This window comes from Electrophorus electricus, chromosome 23, assembly GCF_013358815.1.
Source record: "Electrophorus electricus isolate fEleEle1 chromosome 23, fEleEle1.pri, whole genome shotgun sequence".
Taxonomy (NCBI): Eukaryota; Metazoa; Chordata; class Actinopteri; order Gymnotiformes; family Gymnotidae; genus Electrophorus; species Electrophorus electricus.
Genome location: NC_049557.1, coordinates 2,698,378 through 2,721,565, shown reverse-complemented (window position 1 = coordinate 2,721,565; position 23,188 = coordinate 2,698,378). Strand labels below are relative to the sequence as shown.

Genomic DNA, 23,188 nt, shown 5'->3' with positions numbered 1-23,188 from the left:
TCTCACACCTTACACTCTCAGTGGGTAGGCTAATGTACAGTGATGGACAAAGATTTTTTTTTTTTAATTGACATAATACATTCTCAAAGATTGCACAGTGTTAGTTTTATTCAGTTTAGACAAATATGCATAAAAGTACGTATTTCCATAAAAATTCTTTACAACCCATTCCATTCAAGCCTTGTAAAATAGTAATATGTTTATGTAATATGTTTTTCTAAATTTGAACCTACACTAAATACTTTAACATTCCTACCTTACCATACACAGTGCCTAAACAGAAGAGCCTATGTTTGTGGGCGTGTGTGTGTGTGAGTGCTGAATGTGAATATTGAATGTGAATATTGCAATTAATCGTCCCACTCATCATCATCGTCATCTTCACCCCCATCATCTTCTTCGTCTTCTAAGGAGACAGTAATTTACACCAAATACTGGGTCATGAGCTTGTTCTTATGGAGAAAACCATCATCCATGCCTTTCTCTGAGAGTGACCTCTGTGCTACATATTTTCAGATAGAATCAGAGCACCAAAGGCCATACAGCAGTGTCTTCTTTTTAAAGGCTTACCTGAGGAATGAATGACTTTGCTTCTTTTTTGCATCACCATTATCAGAGCTCCAACGATGCCCTCTCCGCTTTGGTCCTGTGGCGCAGGTTGGGGGTCGGTACTTTCTGTGACCTGAGTATATTCAACACACCAGACAAAGCATTCATACTTGGCAAAGCATGAACTCAATAAAAGATGGTATATTTTTACATCAGTATGGATAGAGGTGGGAAAATGCTAAATGATTTATTGTTTAAAGAATTGGTGACAGTGTCCTTATTAGCTTCAGTGATATCAGGGCACATTTTTGGTTATGGTAAACACTTGGTCATCAAATTTAATTATTTGTTTAAGAATTATATTGTAGAAGCATATTCATGCGTGGCTGAGAGAGAGTGTTCAAGTTTGCCAATAGCACTTTCTCTTACAGTCTTTAGCTTGGTTCCCAGTCGGATCTGGTCCAGTAAAGCTCCTCTTCCTGATGGTCCTGATGATGTGGATGGAGAAGAACTAACAGGACTACCACTGCTGTAGCAGGTAGTTTGGGAAGGTGGAGGAGGAGGAGGAGGAGGAGGAGGAGGGGGTGGGGCTGCTCCTCCACCACCTATTAAGGCACACTGTGAGGGTGGTGGGTTAGAAGAGTAAAAACAAGATGCTGGTTGAGGGGGCAGGGGGGCCCTTGTGCTAGGGGGAGGTGGAGGGAGTGGGCCACGATGTGGAGGCCTCTGGTTACGGGAAGGCGCAGCCCGTGGGGGTTGGTCAGGGACAGGCGGGATGCCCCGATCCCCACGAGAAGGAGGAGGAGGAGCAGGGACACCTGGAACTGAAGGGAGACTCCATGAGGAACAACTAATGGCATCTGCATGGACAGCAGAAGCAACAATATCATCAATGACACGGTCAGAAGTCTATTAGTTATAAGCTGTTAGACTGTTGGTTAGTTAAGGTCAAAACCCACAAAGTTATCTGTCACAGTACGGCCCCTCCCCCCGAACGTCTCCTCGTGTGTGTTCGTCAATGTGGCCACGCCCTCCCGGTGTCTCGCACCTGCTCCTCATTGTGTCGTTATCATATGTATAAAAGTCTGTCGTTTACGTGTTGGTGTTGTCGGTGTTTGACTCCATTTGTGTGCGTGTTTAACTGTGAATGTTACATGTAATTTAAACATAGTCTTATGTTCCACGCAACTCGTCCCTGCATCCTCCTTAAAACTTCCAACGTTACATTATCAGTATCAAGTAATGATGAGTTCATCTGGTTGCAAAAAGGTGTAATAGGAACATCAGCATTTGACATGGGCAAAACTGTAATAGATTTAAAAGATTATAAGCCTAAAAGTTTTACGATGATTTGTATAGACCCTCACCCTGTTCCTTCATCTCCTACAGTATAGACACTCACCCTGTTCCCTTATCTTCTCCTTAACAACATCCAGGCCCCCTGACCGCTCTATGAAGTCATAGATAATTTTGGAAGTCTCTTTGTCTGTTAGCTGGTCATCACTGATACCAGCACTTGAAAACAGCTTCTTCAGATCCGGGTCAAGATTGCTGGTCTACAATTTAAGAGAATACCATGTGTATGTTACATACATAACATTGTATATGTGTGTTCACGTGCATGTGTATCAGTGTCAGTCACATTCTGTTCCCTTGTTGAATTTGACAAAAGTGCCATTTCTTACATCAAAGCCACTGTTAGGATCCCACCCGACATGTGTGACATGCCTGAAGGTAAAAGAAATGCCCAAGTGAGATCATCACAGAAAACAAGCATGACCATCACTTTCCCTGCTGTGAAGAGAGCTCCCTACCCATACTTACTTAAACCCGCTGGGAGCCCCTATGTCTGCCTTGGTGATCCGCGGGCCCTTCTTCTTGCCCTTCTTGTCTTTCTTCCCCTTGCCCATAGAGGCGGGGGCCGGCAGGGGGACTACCGGAGGGCGGTAGCGTGAAGGCAGTATGTCTGGGTTCTGGATATCCACAGTGACCATGTTGCTAGGCTGCATCACTGGGCCTGGGCCTGGATGAGACAAATACGACATGCGATCAACCAGTGTCACCAAAGCCATTAAAACATACTTGGAAAATAAAGTCCAGGGTAAATCCAGGGTGAATGCAAAAGCACAAGATGCAATAACAAGGCCTGGACCACATATAAACACTACACTATCCAGGTGATGTAAGCAGTAGGAGATTCATAAGAAACATGCATCAGTACTCAGCCAAGGAAGAGTATTTACAATGGGAAGGGTCTATGACACTTGCAGTATACATTATACTGCTCCAAAGGAGATATTTACTCCCACCAGATTGCTTTAAATCACATGCATGTATTTCTAATCTATGTGAAACATATATACTCACCATTTGATGGTGGTGGTGGTGCCGGTAGCGCTCGTTTGTCTGACAGTAGAAAAAACATTTAGTTCATTCTGTACATGAAATAAACCAACCAGGATAACGTAGCATGAATGTGAAGGTGCAGTAGTGCCCTAGCACACATCGATATTCAATGGGTGCATGCTGCCTTTTTTCTAATTGAACAAAAACACAGATGGATGCTGGTGAGGAGGCTGGATAATGAAAATGCAATATGCAGAAGAGTGCTTGCATGTGAAGTGTGATGGTGTTAAAGCATCACCATTTCGATTGACTCGCTGGCTGATCTTTTCCTCAACCATGTTTCTAAAAGACTCAGATTCCTTCTCACTGGCAAAATTCAGACCCACTTGGCAATCCTGAAACATACAGATGTTTTTTAGTTAATTGACAGCAGTACACTATATATGTGAGCAGTGGTTCAAGATGCTTTACTATCAATCTCTGCATTTTTTGTCATTCATTTACAATATTCATCTATTGAGCTATTTGCCTGTTATAAGAAACAGTGCAATTTTATGAACATGACAGTCACAGATATATTTTTGCTTGTGGTGGTATTATCACACCAGGAATCAGCAGGTCTACTGAATGTTTGATGGCATCATAAATTTAAGCCATTGTTCTTTAATAAGCTGTGAGCTATAACCACTATAATAATTAGCTTTAACCATTTGTATCAGTACGTAGCTGCCAGCTGACCCTCGGCCTCATGATGTAGTGATATAAGAAATGTGTACTTACATCAGCAGAGAAGGTGTGGAAATACTGCCTTGGGCTGGAGTAAATCATCTTATTATACAACTCCTGTTCCCATATCATTTTTCCCTCCTAAAATGCATACATTTAAATCCACACACATACATACAATCACATGCATGTCCTAATAGGAATAATAATATTTAGAGCAAAATAAACAACTTGATCTGCAAAGATTTATACAGTGTATAGTGCCTGCATAGGTGGAGGTGATATGGAGGAAATCATAGAATAATATTTGTAGAAGAGACCTTGATATCAAAAAGTCGAATGAAGTATGAACGGCGAGGGTTGTCCTTGACAAAACACACCACTCCTGTATGCTGAAGACTCCAATGCGCTGGACTGTGGGGGAGCGCCATAAAGAGCTGCACAACAGAGGTAGCCAGAGTCTGTGCTCTCACACACACACACACACACACACACACACACACACACACACACACACACACACACACACACACACACACACACACACACGACCACATATATAAAGATATATATATATATAAAGATTTTGGCAAACACTTAATCTTTCATTTTAAAGTCCTGAAGAAAAATAATGCATGTAAACATCCTCTCTTCACAACAGGAAGTTGCCTTTAACATACTTCCTGTATCTCTTATGATATGTCTTTTATACCTTTTATCACACTCCACAAGTCATGGGACAATTACTGAGAATTACCTTTTCAAAAGCATTTAACAGAGCATGTAATGATTTGCGCAACTAATGTCCATGTTTTTCACGTTTTTTCAGTATCTAACAAATTAAAAGCGTTAAAAATCACGTAGATATGTGAAAATGGTGGGATTATGCTCTCATATACAATTTACCATTCTTCCTATCAAATGTGGAAGACCTTTGAATCAAGTAAACAATGAAGTTACAACCTCAGTTTGCATCTGACACCTCCCTCCCTGACTTTTGATTTATTTGACAGTAAGATGGCCACGCTTACCACGCATCTCCGGCCCAGCAGGTCCTCCACACGTTCATTCTCCTGGATGCTGAGGAGGCAGCTGGGCACGTTTTCCTGCCCCTTCGACTTTCCCTTGCTCATCTCGCCCCACTGGAGACGATTTGCAAAGCCTTGGACTGAGTGTCCAGGGGCCCCAACTTTACACTTTGGTCAACTGCTTTTCAATCTGTTACAGATGAGAGGATGAGGGAACTGGGACTTCCGTGTTCTCTGGTATGATGTCAGCGTGTTAGTGAGCCTAAAAGAACAGGAAGAGCAACCACAGAGAATGTTTGTTCAGCGAGGCCCCAAGACAGGCCCTGCTCTCGCATAAACAAGGAAGTAGTAACTTTGGTTTAAGTTTGTTTGCTTAGTAGAGAGTTTGCATGGGTTTCATGTAAATGTCCTATGGCATGTTTCATAAACACCACAATGTCATAATTCACATGCAGAGCTTTTCAAAATATTTGCATATGTAGCCAAAGCAAATTTGATGTAAAGCTGATATAACATTTTAGCTACACTGACATAATCTCCTCATGACTTTACCTTGTCTTTATTGCAAGCAAAATTGCTTTGCAAGGTTTCATTTCCAGTCTCCTTTTGTCTATTGCACATGGTGAGAAAACCTTTGCATTTTGTGCTATTGCCTTGCTGGATTGTACAACACGACCAAATGGATGTGGAAACATTTTCGGTCAAAAAAATATATTTTGATGGTTTCTTAAAGTAATTGCCAACAATGATGCCAACTGCAGAGGCTGCCTTGTATGCCTAAGATATGATACTGCTACCATTAACTACACATGAGTTTTGAAGTGACTGGTGGTTTTTTTTCTCCAAATCTTTCTATAGGAAGGGTGGATGCCATCTCATTAATCGATTAATCTCTTGTAAGTTAGGGTAGGATATTTCATTAGCTAATACAACTATGATTTCCTGATAAACAGGAAATAGCACATACAGCTGGGCCCAGAAATCAAAATGACACTTTATCTGTGTTTACTCTGTTGCTTCTGAAAATGTTCCTTCAGTGGAAATACTATCACTTCATTTGATACCACCCTTACAGGAACATGTCATGTGTTTGAGTGCAAAACAAACTAGTTCAAACTAATATTGCAGTTGACCCCGGCCACTCTGCCACTACCTCTGCCACTTCCACAACTCTAGAAATCAACACAACAAACTGCAATACCACTGAATCTTGGAAATCCCTGGGGACTACCAGGTCATACATTCTCAGCTGTGAGATAAACATTGACTCTATCACAAAGGCAGTACAAAAAACATGTGCAGTACCTTCTCTGCCTAGGAAACCCTGTACGCCATAGATCTCTTCTACAGTGCCATTATTGAACGTTTTGTAATCATGTGGTTTAGCCCAGCAAATGCAACATTCTCTTGGTATTCTGAGGAAGACAAAAGAAGCCATATCACTCATTAATACTTATTCATTTCTTTATTGAGAATGGCAAGCACCAAATCAGGAGCCAGTTCAGTAAGCCAAAACAAAGCTGAAGCATCAAATATCTTTGGTGTCACTGGATGTCACAAAGTTGTGTCTCTTCATGAAACATTGGCACTTTTTTAAACAACCGACTCAAAATGGGTAGAGCTGAGGGAAAAAAGTATACAAACATTACTACACATTAATACTTAATATTTAAGGATAGCGGGATTGCTGGGGAAAAGCAAATAATTCTGTAATGGTTTCCATTTGGGGGTTAGAAGAAGGCAAAAAGAAGGCAAAGTTAGAGTGCATAAATTTGAAAACTTGTTTTACAAGTTAAAGAGAAACACTGAGGCAAGGTGTCTGAGCTGAGTATAATCCACGAGGCATTTTGGTGCACGAATGCAGCTCTGTTAAGAAACAAAACCAGAACAAAACAGCAGAACTGGCATAGCCTGCATGTTTAAGATAAACTCCACCAATCATCAAATGCTGAGGTACTGACATACACAGATAACAGTTCATGACCGCACCAAAGATGCCCCTGCACGTCATCCATGTTGTTATATAAAGGTACCCTCAGCTTGGAACGGCTCGTAGAAATAACTTCAATTGCGCATCAGTGGAGCTGACTACATGAGCACTAATGCTGTGTGCATAGTTTACACAGTTTATTACACAGAGAGTAAGAAGATGTGAGGATGGTAAGAGTGCTTAGGGGGATATTTGGTGTATAGTAGGTTAGTAAATAATTCTGAGTTATTTTACAGCTTTTAAGAAGAGCAGTCAGGCCATGTTTGTGCTTGTACCATCTTGCTAATGTACGCTGCTTTTTGTAAGTGGGGATTTTTATTAAACAAGCATTCAGATTTGTCTTTGATGATTCGTCATGATAATTGCAAAGATTAGGTTTTAGAGTGCTCCTGCTCCTGAAATTTTATTTTACAAAGAGCGTTTTGTTTCACAATTTTCTATTGACCATGAGGAAAAGCAATTTATGACATAATAGCCTTCCCTTTTGTTTTTAAAACCTGGACTGCCTTATATGCTCATATAAACAAGATAAAAAAGGATTTATTTTTTTTTATATTTCTTTCTTATTGTTTTCATAAAACAATTTTTAAAATTTGGACATTGATTCAGGTTTTATCTGTGGCTCAGAAATATCAACATGAATACACTGTGCATTACTGAGCTTTAGTCATTCACTGTAAACCAATTACAGCTTAGTCCACTGTCTTGGTGATATTGATAGTGGCAGCCTTCTGGAAAGCAAGGTTATAAATAAACACCTTAAAACACAACAGATGAACTTCTTCTGAGACAGTCCTCAACAAATTCACTTGAAGTATCAGTTCAACACTGAATTCCATTACTACAACAAGTTGTACTTTCTCGTACCTCTGACTTGTTATGCAAATGAAATGTGATTTTAAATACACAAACAAACAAAACAAAGTTGTGCAGAAATGTCTAAAACTAATTGTTCAATTTAGAATTTGTTCAGTCCGTTTAAAACCCCAAATCACGGGTTTCAGAGCAATGACCCTGTAGTTTCAGTAATGAGGCTTTGGGAATATTTTGCAATCTGAAAAGAAATCTGCAAAATTTATAGCCAGAGCTCAGAATGCAGGAATACATTTTAAGGCACAAGATTGTTCAATGTTGTTTGTTTTACTTGGCACTTTGAATGTTATAAAAGGGGTTATCCTAAGGTGTTAGCAGCTTTATGCAATAGTCTATATTTCACACAAACAGAGATAATTATAAATATCTGATTTTAGCTTTAAAATTGATCATATTTTTTGCCACAATTGTCTTTTTTTCTTGCACAATTTGGGTACTCAAATCTTGCATTTTGTGACTTACTCCAAATGCCTAGTTCAGGTCCTCAGCCATTACCAAACAAATTTTTAGACCATGTGTCATAAAAATGTGTCCTCATTACATTGTAGTGTACTAGATCTGACTGAAACAAAAGAAATTATGATACATTTCCATATCACAGTATCTTTAAGACAAGACTGGGCAAGATCAACAAAAGTTGTATAATTTTTGTAATACAGGAGAACACAGAACATAAAATAAACCTATCCAGTTGCTTTTACCGAATCTCCTTTTTCTTACAGCTGTTCGACCTTTGGAATTTTGTACAATCTGTAATAATTTTCCAACAGAAATGTAACTGCCTTTTCTCTCCAGGGATTGTCAAAGCAAGTGACTGCATGCAGGATCTTCATCTGAAATAGCTGCCACAGAGGGATGTGACATCACCATATTCACCAAGATCCTCCACCACGGAACGTTTCGGTTTAATTTTAAATATGGTGGGAAGCAGGTTCTACCCTCTCTCATTAGGGTAAGACACCAGAGATAAGATGGGTCCAGCCTATCAGGGTTGTGTTTTTCTTTTGCCGTTATCTCGGATTCCCACCCAGGTTTGGCAGGAGAGGACAGCTGGATGGGGTTCTGCTGAGCAGGCATGTTGGACCCTGGTGTGTTTGTGGCTGGGAATCAATGTCCCCCTCCACTACGGTTTTCTCCATTGATCCAGTCCAGGGCTATAAAGGTTAAGCTCATGGACATGAAGATGAAGCCCAGAGCTGTGAAACAGGCAGCCTGGAAAGGGATCAAGATGGAATATGAACACTTCTCTGAGGCTTGTCAGTGAGTTCCATTCAGACAAATGAATTCATTCTGGAGATGCATTATACAAGCAGAGGTTCAGTACCAACCTGGATCTTTGGTCTAGAGAATGTTGGTTCTTGATCTTTTGGAACAATGCGTATATAGAATAAGCCTGGGAGAATGAAGATCAGGCTTGGTGCCGAGGTTGCCCCTAAAGATAGAGATCACAAGATTGATCTCTGCTCCAAGAAACATTCCCCATTCACCTAAGTATATAACTGAAGACTATTTCACACAAACATTTTGTTGGGCTTATAAAAGCTTATTTTCTCCATTTATTGTGTTGACCTTTACTTAAGGTCTCGTCTATGGGACTTACCAATGATACCAAAGATGTCTCGGATGTTGGGCACAAAGATCACAAGCAGGTTGACGAAGAAGAGGAGGCACACGGCGATGAAGATGTGCCGAGCCCAGTGGAAAGGTTTCTCAGGGAACAGCAACTGCAGCAGAGCTCGACGAATTTGAATGAAAGGAACAATAGTTGTATTCACAACGTTTATCATGTTCTAGGAGTCACTGTTACCGGGAAGAGTACGACAGGCACAGTCAATGTGACAGCAACCAGTACAGCCAGTCGCACACACAGGATCAGAGTGTCCAGCGGGTCCACCTTACTGTAGGTGTGCAGCAGCTCTGCCTCTGTGTTTGCTATTTGCATCAGAAAGAGAGAAGAGTCTCAGTTTTAATGTGCTTAAGTGAACTGAAAACAAGAAGTAGGCAAAGGGACTGTTTCGAGGCCTATTAAGAGTTTGTTGACTAAAGTGAGGTTTAAGCCAAAAACAAATAAATGTAGTAACACTTATGGAAATTTACAGATGATATTAGCGCATGTATCAGATAGCTCTGGCTTACCAAAGAAGGTGAGGTATCCAAAGATGGCTGTGAGCAGGTACATTACAAACATGGACACGTTGGCAATGGCCTGCATGCATTTAATTATTATTAGGGAGTACAAACACATGCCTCTGCTACCATTAAAAGACAAAAATAAATAATTTTAACAGTTAACAAGCTAAGTTTAGTAGTTTTCAATATTTAACAATATTTTAAATATCTCATAACATTTTTTTAAATGATTTTTGATTTAAGTTCATTTAAATAATTCTGCTAAAGAAATAAGAAACATAATTACTTTAGGCAGGCATTTAAAACATGCTTTGCTAAATGTATATCTTTCATTTTAATATGCTAATGTAATATGATACATGTAAAAATATTAATGCAGTGAGAGATGCAAAATACAGAGGCAGAGTGGGTAATGGAAGATGAACAGCAAATCTTACCAAGCTCCTTATGTGAAGGCAGAGTACAACAAATGTGGCTGGGGGCAGAAATGCCCAGCACTAATGTAAGCACTAATGTACCACACTGAGATTTGTTCACTTTTCATTTAACACTTACTTTATTCTTTTGAAATGTTGTTTATTCAATTATTACTCACATTTCAATGTTTTGCTTTATGCTTTGAACTGTTGTTTATTGAATTATTATTCACATTTCAATGCTTTGCTATCCTGGAATGGGTGGCTATCCTGGCCCGAATATCACCCCCTCCTATCCGGAAACCTCATTTGAGCAGTATCCAGATCATGAAGAGGCCAAGCCAATTTATCCTGTTGCAGTGCCAGAACCCCACAACCCTCTGACCAACGATCACAATCCTGGGCACAATCCCATTCCAGATGATCATGAGCCGATAACAGACTACCAGGATCCTGTGCCAGATACCCAGGGGTCAAGTCCACAACACCCAGTCACTGATTTGGTTCCTGAGACAGGAGTCCTCTGGTGACAATGAACGAAACCACGGTGAGACTTTTTCACATTTGCATGCTAGAACACAAAATTCATAGTTTTAACTTGTCTGGCATCTCAGTTCGATAGTCAGTGCATCAAGAGCTGAAAATGAAATATAAAATGTATTTTATTTTCAAATTCTGTTGCAGTATATAATAGTTCTAATCAGTTTGAATATATTTAGATTGCAATGATAAATTTACAGAATTTACAGCCCTGTTTAATATATCAAATTACTTATTAATCCTAGAAGAAAATCCTTTATTTGGCAATTATTAGACATTGATATTCCTCATTGCATCTATCCCTCTTACCCTAGATACTGAAGGGGACAGTGGAACGTCTGAATAGGATGGAGGAGGAACTTGGCCTCGAGACCCTACGGGGAAAAGTGACAGGATTAGAGGACCACCTGCGTGCCGCGCTCTGGGAGGACGCCAACCGCATGCTCTCTGCCCTCCTCTCGGCAGCTCCAGTCCCAGTCGTTGCTCCACCTCTCGACTCCACTGTCGCTTTCGGGGGCCTGCCAGGCGGAGCGCCTGACATGGAGCACGCCGATGCGGTGGGCTAGTTCCCACGGCTGGCCGAGCTGACGGAGAAAGTGGCAGAGCTGCACGCTGAGCTAAAAGCTAAGAGCTCAGAGCTGGCAGAGCTGAGATGGATGGTCCTGGACCATGATGGAGCCCTGCAGAGGCTCTCTGGAGGATGGGGCAACCAAACAGACTTACAAGATCTGGAGACGCTGGTGGAGGCTAAACATAGTGAGGGCCGGGTCGCCATCCTAGGAGGCTTTGAGAAGCGCGTGGTGAGTGCCGAGGAGCGCTGCAAGGGTCGGGCGACGGAGGTGCGTCTACAGTGCAAGATGAAGGCTCTTGAAAGCTGTCTGTTTCCCACAGTCGAGGAACTGAGCAATGCCACGGCACCAGCTCTGCTGGAAGGCCAATCGGTGCCTACCTTAGAAACAGAGGTAGAGTCCCTTAGAAAAAGGGTAGAGGTGGATATGGACCGTGCTCAGAAGCAACTTAGCTCTTTGGAGGTCCTTTGCACTTCTTCCTGTACCTCACAACCAGTTCTGACGGGATATGATGCAACGCTAAAGCAGGATGAAACAGAAAACCACAAAAAACCTTCACAGGAAGCTCGAAGCGCAGACAGAAAGGTTGATTCATCTGAACGGCACTCTGAACTCGCTGCTTATCCAGCTAGCCAAGCCAAAAGTAGAAGAGGGGCTTCTGGGTGAGGTGACCCTTCTAAAGGTGAGCGTGCACTCCGTTAACCGCACCCTCCATGGGCTGAAAAACTCTTTCGGGAAGGTCGTGCGGGAAGTGGGACGGGCAAACCTCACCTGGCAGGAGCGTGAGGAGCGGCTGACACAGCAGGTTAAAGGTGTGGTGCACCTGGTGGGCCAGCAGGCCTCCATGCTGGGCGCAGGGGAGAGGAGGCTGACCAGGCTGAAAGGCGAACTGCAGGATCTGCGGCGCAGGCTGGGCACGGAGCTGCAGGGCTGCCGCTCCACTGCCTTAGGTGTCCGGAAGGAGGTGACTGAGGTCGGGGGCCGCGTGGCCCGTGTGGAGGATCAGTGCAGTGGCCTAGCACGACTGGCCGAAGACTTGGAGCTGATCCGAGGAGAATTGGAGAAGCATATGGAAGGGTACTTGTCCCAGGTCAACAGCACCCTTGTCGATCATTCCGTCCAGCTAAGCGTGCTTAGAAATGGACTTAGAAACTGCACTGTCATGTCTGAGCTGACAAATACAACAGACTTCACAGCAACTCAGCTATGGGCAGAAACACACACACCTGAACCAGCCTATCCAAGAGGAGACCAGTTTATAGAGCCCACACAGGTGGAAGATGTGCAGGAACTCAAATATGCTCCATAGAAAGGCCCAATATTTCTTAGAATGACTGATCCACTCGCTGGCCAAAGTGTGTTTAACCTAATACAGTGTTTACTTAATTGTACTGACCCATTTTATGGGGTGGAGGTCAATTAGAAAGGATTTGTTTAATGTTGTTTTGGGTATCTACTAGTGTTTATACATTTTTTGTACTGATTGTAATTGTATAAGTGTTTGTTATTGATAAACAGACACACATTTGTGCCTATAACAGAATGTGCTGAATCTTTGTTTTTATACTCCTGGAGTCACCTAGAATGACTAAAGACATTTTCCTCTGAAGATTTGTTTATATTAAAAAGTAAAATGTAATAATAATCTTCAAATCTTGGTCTTACATGCATCACACTTATGTTGAAATCATATGATCATAACATTATATTCAAATGAATCACGGTAGATAGAAACAACTAAATGTAGGACCTGCCTTTCAACATTTTTATTCAGAAATCATAAATCTACATGGACATAAACAAAACATTCATTGTTCTTCTGTTAGAGATGAAGAGAGATGTTGTTTTGCTTCTCCACGACCTTTCACACAAGCCACTATTTCTCCACCATCTCTTTACTCATGACTGGTACTCTACTGCTATTCTATTAAACATCAATAATTTTAAAATATGGCTTTTATGGTGTAGATTTGAATACTGCAGTCTGTGCTATAGTCTCTCCTCTTCTGCCTTGGAACATCATATCCCAGCCACTGGGGAGGGGGGGGGGGGGTATCAGCGTTAACGGAACAGAAGCCATCAGTTAACTATTTTTCACACAGATTACTCACGTCACCCAGTAGAGCCATTACTACCACCAACAGAGCATTAGGAACATTGACTTCTTCATTATCTAGTTATCGTGTTTCAAATGTTCGCTCTATCTAGATCAAATGGTTTATATGCAGAGAGCTGGATACAGTGGGTACTGATCATGCTAACATGCCAAAGGAAAAAGAATGCAAGTCACTTGACAGCGCATCGAATTTAATCCAGTCATTAAGATGTTAGGTATAATATTCATATTCTGCTTGTCATGACACTTTTTATATTATTTTATGCAACACTGTGCACAGGCAGGCTGCTGCAGTGTGAGCCAAATCCATATGGGTTATTGTTTGTTTCGGGAGGATGCTCTAGATTTTTCCGGACTAAAAAAGATGAAAGTAAAAATAAGAAGGAAAGGAAAGAGAGAAAATTCTTACCCATGATTACAGGACGCGATTTATTTTTCTTGATTTCTATGATGGTGAGGTAAGCATCGTAACCATACAGGAGTGCTGCCAGTATGCCCAAAACCTGAGAGTTCAAAATACCCCACATATTACAAGCCTAATCATGCCAGCAAATAACGAGCATTCTTCAAATAAAAAAAGCCCTTGCTTCATCTTCAAGATTCCCTATGTAAGGTTAAGCCAAGTTTTTTAACTGAGCCCCATCACTCTATCTTGCATTCTCACTTTTTATTAACCCGTGGAACCAGGCAGAGTTCCCAGACTGAAACTAAGAAGTTATTTATGTCTTCTGTCAGAAGAGCATTACCTATCCGCTTACTTGCATCCTGCAATCACTTAGATAAGTGCTTTGTTTGGTTTTGTGTGTGTGTATGTGTGCAAGCAAATTACTTTTATATATTTATTTGCTTTGAATATGAATTGTTCCATTTCATATATAGTTTGATGTGTGATTTTATTTTTATTATAATCTAAATAATCTAAATCAAGTTCAAGTTTGGTTTATTTGTCACATACATAGTCATACACAGTATAACTCACAGTGAAATGGTTGAGAGTGCTCTGTCCAAACTGAGGAAAAAAACAGGTGCATGGAGGAATATATATACACAATATATTATGATTATATACACAATGTACATGGTTGTGTATGTATGTACATACAGAATGTACAGATCCATTTTGTAAAAAGATATTTACAGTTTTTATGTTACATGGTGGTAATTGAATATATATACAGTTATATATAGTTATATGTTACATGGTGGTGGTGGTCTCCACAATTTATCAGTTTCCCTGATTCAGGGCCCGAATGGCCTGTGGGAAGAAGCTCCTCTTCAGTCTCTCTGTCTTGGTCTTCGGGGAGTGAAAGCGCTTCCCTGACCTCAACAGAGAGAAGAGCCTATTGTTGGGATGGGTGGGGTCCTTCACAATCCTCCTGGCCTTGGTCTGGCACCGCTTGTAGTAGATGGTCTGCAGGTCAGGAAGTTCCATATGAGTGATGCGCTCTGCTGAACGCACCACCCTTTGGAGTGCTTGTCTGTCCTGCTTGGTGCTATTCCCAAACCAGACTGTGACGTTCCCCGTGAGGATGCTCTCGATAGTGCAGGTGTAGAAGTTCCGCAGTACCTTGGAGGGCAATCTGAAGTGGTAAAGACACTGACGAGCCTTCTTTGCCAGGGAGTTGGTATGGCGGGACCAGGACAGGTCCTGTGAGATGTGAACACCAAGGTACCTGAAACTATCTACTCTCCACCATGGTTCCACTGATCCTCACAGGTTGGTAGTGCCGCTCCTGCTTCTTGCTGCAATCCACGATCAGCTCCTTTGTCTTATTGACGTTTAGGAGGAGATCATTTTCCTGGCACCAGTTTTCCAGGTGCTTAATCTCCTCCAGGTAGGCCCTCTCATCATTTTCTGAGATCATGCCCATGACAACGGTGTCGTCAGCAAACTTGACAATGATGGTGGAGCTGGAAGTGGCTGTGCAGTCGTAGGTGTACAGTGAGTAGAGCAGGGGGCTTAGGACACAACCCTGAGGAGCTCCAGTGCTGAGGGTGAGAGTGGATGAGGCACAGTTGCCCACCCGTACTAAATGGTTCTATTGTAACATGATTTGTCTCTTCTAGTGAATTTGTTCATCTTTTTCTGTAGAAAGCAGACATGCAAAGACAATGTTTAAGTTGCATGCATGTTTAACAAGGTTCAAGTTGCATGCAACAGCTGAAATAAAATATGTATTCCTTACAAATACTCAAACAGTCCATCCATATAGAGTGATTCTCTCTCCCTCTTTCTCTCTCCACACACACAGGCCATGCATGCTCACACTTACGCCTCCAGTGCGTTGTGGAGTGTTTGACCACTGAGAAGCCACACATATGAGAGATGTGATGAAGACCAAGCAGCTGGTCAGTGCTCGAAAGAAGTCCTATATAACAATAATTTAGCCGACATAAATGTACTAAGTTTTTGTATGTAAAATGCTTTGTATATACATGATTTCTTTGCAATTTTAGTGTTTTATCTTTATTTCCTTCGTTAGAAAAACAACAAGCAGGCAATTAGCTTTAGGTGAAGTCTTTCATCATAGCTCATAGCTCAATGTCATCTTCAGTAGAAGGTAAGTGTGTGTTCAGTGTATGGTGTAAAAATGTGTATTTAGAGACACTTTTACCATCCATATTAAGCTGATGAAAACGATCATTTTCTGCAGCTCCAGGGCAAAAATGATGAAGATGAGCGAGGAGACCATCTCAAAAATGGCCACTATAATGTATCTCCCAAAAACTGAGACGGCATAGCAGATTATGATGATGACAGCACCTATTTGTGCAAAAGCAAGAGAATGAGTCAAAGGAAGCCAGTCTCCTCAAACTATACTTCCTCCGCTACACCTTCTCTCCTAAATTAAGATCATGTTGAAGGTTTGCCATATCGGTTTAGAAGAGTTTAAAATGGGTGGTGACCTTGTTGCTGTGCTTATTTAAGTGTCCTAACTGAACTGCATTAGTGGCCATACTCAGTCAGATAAGTGCTTCATTATTTTTCCATTTTTCAGCCTGTGAAAAAAAACATGTCTGAATAACACCAGAGTATCCAGCAAAAATTCTATACATCATATATATATGAGACTGAGGTTCATTTGTTCTATTGCTTGTGCTCAAAGGCATAAATCTCATCAAGTGGACAAACTAATAACAGATACACATGACAGTACAACTGTGTAAAATGGAAAAACAGCTACTCGCATGAGACAGCACAGTCGAATTAGGTTATTTACACACCGTGTGTGTGTGCGCGCGCGTACGCAGTGGAAGTGCAGCAGCGTTAGTCTGCGGTTGGACTTGGGGTTCGACTATGGGGAGGACCCGTCTATGGAGGTAGAGGAAGTCCTCTATGGGGACCCACCCCCCCCATGTCAGTCACATAGAGTCTGTAGACTCAGAGTGACGAACCCTCTGCGCTTAAGATACCGCCCAAGGCTCACCCTAGGAGGTGCCGCTCAGGAACGAGCAAAGCACCCCATTCGGCACAAAGAGGGGTGACCTGGTGGGGGGAGTTTCCTGCTCGAGCACGGGCACACAGTCCCAGAACTCGTGCGCCGCTACCTAAGCCTCGTAGAGGCAAGGAGGAGGCATCACCAGTGCCCAACCCAGAGACAGGCAGAGCAACTGGTGTGCCTCCTGTAATGGGTGCGCTAGAGTCACCGCCCCCCAAATCGGCGAAAGGCGAGCCACCACAGGTGGGTGGGACTTCAGCCCAGCCAACAACTGGGGGACAGGCCGGGGTTCCTGCCGGCTCCTTTGGCCTTCACCAGTCCTTCGTGCAATTTCGTACCCGTCCCTGTGTCTGTGCACATCACACTGTCTATGTCCATCGTTTTGTACCCCTTTGTATCTGTGCCTGTCTGTCTGTCTCCATCCCTGTGTCTGTCATCGTCCTGATCCCTGTCCTTCCCCACCAAAAAGGTGTAATAGGAACATCAGCATTTGACATGGGCCAAACTGTAATAGATTTAAAAGATTATAAGCCTAAAAGGTTTACGATGATTTGTATAGACCCTCACCCTGTTTCTTCATCTCCTACAGTATAGACACTCACCCTGTTCCCTTATCTTCTCCTTAACATCCAGGCCCCCTGACCGATGAAGTCATAGATAATTTTGGAAGTCTCTTTGTCTGTTAGCTGGTCATCGCTGATACCAGCACTTGAAAACAGCTTCTTCAGATCCGGGTCAAGATTGCTGGTCTACAATTTAAGAGAACACCATGTGTATGTTACATACATAACATTGTATGTGTGTGTTCACGTGCATGTGTATCAGTGTCAGTCACATTCTGTTCCCTTGTTGAATTTGACAAAAGTGCCATTTCTTACATCAAAGCCACTGTTATGATCCCACCCTACATGTGTGACATGCCTGAAGGTAAAAGAAATGCCCAAGTGAGATCATCACAGAAAACAAGCATGACCATCACTTCTCCTGCTGTGAAGAGAGCTCCCTACCCATACTTACTTAAACCCGCTGGGAGCCCCTATGTCTGCCTTGGTGATCCGCAGGCCCTTCTTCTTGCCCTTCTTGTCTTTCTTCCCCTTGCCCATAGAGGCGGGGGCCGGCAGGGGGACTACCGGAGGGCGGTAGCGTGAAGGCAGTATGTCTGGGTTCTGGATATCCACAGTGACCATGTTGCTAGGCTGCATCACTGGGCCTGGGCGAGAAATACGACATGCGATCAACCAGTGTTACCAAAGCCATTAAAACATACTTGGAAAATAAAGTCCAGGGTAAATCCAGGGTGAATGCAAAAGCACAAGATGCAATAACAAGGCCTGGACCACATACAAACACTACACTATCCAGGTGATGTAAGCAGTAGGAGATTCATAAGAAACATGCATCAGTACTCAGCCAAGGAAGAGTATTTACAATGGGAAGGGTCTATGACACTTGCAGTATACATTATACTGCTCCAAAGGAGATATTTACTCCCACCAGATTGCTTTAAATCACGTGCATGTATTTCTAATCTATGTGAAACATATATACTCACCATTTGATGGTGGTGGTGGTGCCGGTAACGCTCATTTGTCTGACAGTAGAAAAAACAGTTAGTTCATTCTGTACATGAAATAAACCAACCAGGATAACGCAGCATAAATGTGAAGGTGCAGTAGTGTCCTAGCACACATCGATATTTAATGGGTGCATGCTGCCTTTTTTCTAATTGAACAAAAACACAGATGGATGCTGGTGAGGAGGCTGGGTAATGAAAATGCAATATGCAGAAGAGTGCTTGCATGTGAAGTGTGATGGTGTTAAAGCATCACCATTTCGATTGACTTGCTGGCTGATCTTTTCCTCAACCATGTTTCTAAAAGACTCACATTCTTTCTCTGGCAGAATTCAGACCCACTTGGCAATCCTGAGACATACAAATGTTTTTTAGTTAATTGACAGTAGTACACTATACATGTGAGCAGTGGTTCAAGATGCTTTACTATCAATCTCTGCATTGTCATTCATTTACAATATTCATCTATTGAGCTATTTGCCTGTTATAAGAAACAGTGCAATTTTATGAACATGACAGTCACGGATATATTTTTGCTTGTGGTGGTATTATCACACCAGGAATCAGCAGGTCTATTGAATGTTTGATGGCATCATAAATTTAAGCCATTGTTCTTTAATAAGCTGTGAGCTATAACCACTATAATAATTAGCTTGAGCTAATAATTGAGCACCAAGATCTCACAGTAAAAAATGAAAATGGCAGAATTCATCACATCTGTTAAATATAAAAGTTTAAAAGATTTTTGGGTAATGATTATACCTCTCACTTTTTTGTTTGACCTCACCAACTTGATTTATATTGTCGTGTGGTAATGACATGGTTGCATCAAGACCTGAAAATGAGAAATCAAAAGGATACTGAATAAACATCTAGCATTATTCACAGTACATTTGGCTCCCTGACCATTCTGTTTGTTAAGTCAACATAGGACACCACGTGCTCCAGCCATTTTCCCCCCTACAATTAGGCAAGCAATACTGGAGATTCAGTCCAGAAATACCTGAACGAAGTTTCTAAACTCTCCTACACTATTACTGTTGGCATAATTACTACCATGAAGCTCTCACACTCATACTGATGAAATACTACTGCTCTATTACAGCATTTACATTACACATCTGTGCTAGGTAATACAGCTTACATGTAAAACACCCCAAATCCTGTATCGTGTGTATAAATGTTCTCCCAGTGACTTAGAATAAACACAAATACACTGGCAGTATTCACTCCATCATGAATGCTGCATTTTGAGAGACGGACGTATTCAATAAACAAATGCATTTTAAAATACTTTTTATATAAAAACAAACATGTTTCTTTAAGGAGTAAACATAGATCAGTTATATAAATCAACTGAAAAAGAGTACTAAATTCAGAGTCAGATTTGTCAGGCCAAAAGTATTGAGGACCTTGGGATGCAATGAGCACAGAACTGTACAAAAATTTGTAAACATTACTACTTTAATTGACAATAATTAATTCAAGAAATAAAAGATTGTTAACTGGATACCCATCACACTGCTTTCTGGCTCTTCTGATTCACTTATGATTCATGTCTGATGTAACTAGCTCTAAAGATAAGAAAAAAAAAGCAGGTAAAAGGTTGTAATAACCATACTCTGAGATATGCAATTTATAGCATGTGTTCAATTTGAAACAAATCAAATTACTTTACAGCCAGTGTTCTGATACCGTATGGCAACAAAAATTCACAATTATTCCATGTACTGTAAAAACTAAAAATTGTGTGGTGTATGGTACCATCAGGATCAATGCTGATTTTATCAAGATTCTTGCCCTTGAGCCTTAATAAAACCTAATATTTATGCACTTTTTAAAAGCCCACACTAAATTGTCATACCAAATAGCTTTTAATTTTAACTGTACTAACCATGTGGACCTCAGCTGAAAAGTTTCTACTGAGATTCCATTAAAATGCTTATAAGAAATATAATTCAACCAAAAGGCAAGGTTTAAGAATAAGAAGCAATAACACTGGTAAGTTAGTTAAAATCAATTTCAAACAATTTCCTAACACAAGCATTTTCCTATCTAACAAACCTTATTCCTCCAAGGCCAGTCACTTCCTCCATAGTCGTAGGCAGAGATGTGGTTTTCCTTGGACAATGATCTTTTTCATTCTACAGCTGGGGTCCTTGTGCTCATCGTTCATTAGACAGCCAAGGGTGTCATCCACTCTTGCTGCAGCGATGCGTTTAAAAATGAAAAAAAAAAAAAATTTCAAAAATTGTATTCCATGTTTAACTAGACTACAGCATTTAACAATTGCTCTAGTGGTGGGAGCTGGAGCATGTGCAAATGGCACTCCATAGATGAATAAAGCAAGTGCTGGGTTTGATTTTCTAGATTTGGAATGAAATGACTGAAGCAGTCATAATTTGGTTAGCCAAAGACAGGATGCGTATGCAAACAGAAAAGAAAAGCTTTGCATGGCTTGTTCAGAAGCTAGACCCAAGGTACAACATCTCAGAAAGGAAATGTATCTCACAAATGGCCTCATCACAGCAAATGTGTGATGAATGCTGTGCCAAGTTAACTGCTATGTTAATGTTCACAATATCACAGCAAAATGTTTTATATAAACCTCATACATAATCACTTTTAATGGAATGTTTTTGCTGCACTGCCTTCAATTTTGTTAAACTTGACCCACGTTGTACTGACCTTGAAACGCACAGCCAATCCTGGTCCTGGAGATCTACCACCCTGTAGAGTTTAGCTCCAACCCTGATCTAACACACCTGATCCAGGTAATCAAAACCTTCAGTGGAATCTAACTACATGCGCCAGGTGTGTTGAATCTGAACTCTCCATCACAGTCAGTCACCAGAATTGAGTACTCTGTCTCTAAGGCTTTTTGTATTGGCTGTAAAATATTAAAAACATTGTATGAATTCCAGGTCATGAAATAATCTGTTTGAGGCCTGACAAGCATGTTCACAAACATTGGTTATAAAGCTGACCTATGAAAGGTTACAAGATTTTAAACAGTGTTAAATACTCTCGTAGAGGGTGGTATTTAGCTGATGCTTTTTATCCAAAGGTGGCAGACATTTTCAGGTGAATTTGCTGACAGGAAGTCCTACATTCAGCCTCCACCATGTAAGGGCATCACTCTCACTGTACTCCATAAGACTATTTTACTTCATATGGTTAATGAGTTTAAAACCTCCAGCACTCATACTGCCTATGATAATCTCTAACATGCAATCTGCAAAATTTACCACCATTGTTTGTTCTGCCAAAAGAAGTCAAACATAAATACAGTATTTTGGGAGACCTTCTTCCTTCTCTCTGATTCAAGGAAGTCTATCAGTTCCCCTCTGTATTCCACCACTAAATCTTCTTTATTCAAGGGCGCCAGGGCAAATACACCACGACCTGTCAAAGAAGTATAACATAAGAAGTTAAACATATCAGAGGTATCAGAAGTTGAATAAACTAAATATACACAAACTAAGAATCTCGTTACAAATCCTTGGGCTTTAACCCCTTCAGTGTCAGGTGAACCCAGCATGTTAACGCTAGCTAGCTAGCAACCGAGCTGAACTTTAAAGGTAAATCTCGATCTCTCTTGCTCTCTCCATTACGCACGCATGAAATATACAGTCACTTAAAACTTGGATTATACAAAACCAACTGAATATTTTCCACACACGCTCTCTCTCTCTCTTTGAAGTTAAATATGACTGAAACAGCATTACACTATAAACAGTAGGTCTTGCAGGACGCTAACATCGAACAAACTAGCTGACGAGTTATAATTTCCTGAAAATTATGATTGCTAAAGAGTAACACAAAATTAAGCCGAGAGCAACCACAAACCCTTATTTTAGCTAACATATATAACTGAGATATTAATAGTTTTAATTCATGTTTAGCAACCTTATACGGGTGCTTAATTTTTGAGCACAACAGCGAAGCTGTTTCCACGCTTTTTCCTGCAGCAATGCATCGAATCGAAGCTACATGAGAATTTTACTGTTAAATCAACTTTAAAGACGCACAGGCTTGACGGAACCGAAATATATACAAACTAAGTGTAGCTCTCTCTCTCTCTCTCTCTCTCTCTCTCTCTCTCTCGCTAACGCGTTATAAAATCCTGAAATATTTCTGTTTGAGATTAACACAGTTTAAACTGAGCGCAAACATAAAACCTAATCTTTATGAGCAAAGGTTTAAATGTAAGCAATACATTGTTTTAAAGTGGCGCTTACCTTATACTGCGTCTTTCTTCTTCTGCATCCCTTTTGTTCCATTCAATATAATGAAAACAGCCCAAACAGGGAAATCTACAGCCGCAATTTTAGGGTTATCTCAGAATCCACAGAAATAAAGCATTATCTGAAATCACAAGTACGATGGAATATTTTTAATACATTGAAAATGAAAAGAAAACTAGACATCTATATGTATTTTACTTTTAAATATAAAAAGGTTTAAATAAAATGGGGTTATCTAAGATATGTTATCAGCTCACTGTTGATCAGAATCAAGTGATGAATACTCTATTATGTTATATTTATATTACCTTATTTAATTTGTATGTTGTTATAACTTATCTTTAACTTGTAAAGCGGTGCATATTACATATACTAGATATAATTGTATCTTTTATTAACTGTAAATTGTGTTTTAATATCTTGTTTGTAATTATTTATTATGTAAGTTTTTTATTTTATCATGACATTTTTCAAGTTTAAAATAACTACTTAAATTGTTTTATTTGCGTTACCTTGGCGCAGCAGTGACATTGCTGCGCATGCGCAATAGTGAATGTGTGCTTACGGACCGCATTGGAGTGTATGCACACTTCCACACATACCTCGCGTTTTTGTACTTCATAGGGCCCAAAAAAACCTCTACCA

General features: G+C 40.8%; 2 protein-coding genes, 1 long non-coding RNA gene and 1 pseudogene across 5 annotated transcripts; 1 reads left to right on the top strand and 3 right to left on the bottom strand.

Moving 5' to 3' along the window:
- Window positions 1–83: 83 nt before the first annotated feature.
- Window positions 84–4,881, bottom strand: wasb (WASP actin nucleation promoting factor b). 2 transcript variants are annotated; one of them, XM_035521834.1, is made up of 11 exons: window positions 4,653–4,881; window positions 3,942–4,082; window positions 3,676–3,762; window positions 3,194–3,290; window positions 2,917–2,955; window positions 2,374–2,572; window positions 2,235–2,277; window positions 1,952–2,105; window positions 979–1,373; window positions 571–682; window positions 84–406 (listed from the first exon to the last, which is right to left on the bottom strand). In XM_035521834.1, the coding sequence occupies exons 1-11, from the start codon at window positions 4,752–4,754 to the stop codon at window positions 351–353; spliced, it is 1,425 nt and encodes a 474-aa protein (XP_035377727.1). In that variant the 5' UTR covers window positions 4,755–4,881; the 3' UTR covers window positions 84–350. The 2 variants fall into 2 exon arrangements, with proteins under 2 accessions (XP_035377727.1, XP_035377728.1); XM_035521835.1 differs by having other exon boundaries at window positions 979–1,367.
- Window positions 4,882–7,194: 2,313 nt separating this feature from the next.
- Window positions 7,195–9,785, bottom strand: LOC113568668 (sodium-coupled neutral amino acid transporter 3-like). Its single transcript, XM_035522224.1, has 5 exons — window positions 9,649–9,785; window positions 9,321–9,444; window positions 9,113–9,258; window positions 8,841–8,944; window positions 7,195–8,724 (listed from the first exon to the last, which is right to left on the bottom strand). The coding sequence occupies exons 1-5, from the start codon at window positions 9,755–9,757 to the stop codon at window positions 8,620–8,622; spliced, it is 588 nt and encodes a 195-aa protein (XP_035378117.1). The 5' UTR covers window positions 9,758–9,785; the 3' UTR covers window positions 7,195–8,619.
- Window positions 9,786–9,865: 80 nt separating this feature from the next.
- Window positions 9,866–13,195, top strand: LOC113568669 (annotated as a pseudogene).
- A 2,060-nt stretch (window positions 13,196–15,255) lies between these two features.
- On the bottom strand, window positions 15,256–22,582 carry LOC113568670. Of its 2 annotated transcripts, none has more exons than XR_004775567.1 (13): window positions 22,538–22,582; window positions 21,601–21,701; window positions 20,985–21,186; window positions 20,361–20,501; window positions 19,059–19,131; window positions 18,553–18,647; window positions 18,276–18,314; window positions 17,741–17,933; window positions 17,602–17,644; window positions 17,326–17,472; window positions 15,899–16,047; window positions 15,470–15,652; window positions 15,256–15,369 (listed from the first exon to the last, which is right to left on the bottom strand). It is a non-coding gene; the product is annotated as an uncharacterized LOC113568670 (long non-coding RNA). The 2 variants fall into 2 exon arrangements; XR_004775568.1 differs by having other exon boundaries at window positions 15,551–15,652.
- Window positions 22,583–23,188: the final 606 nt, after the last annotated feature.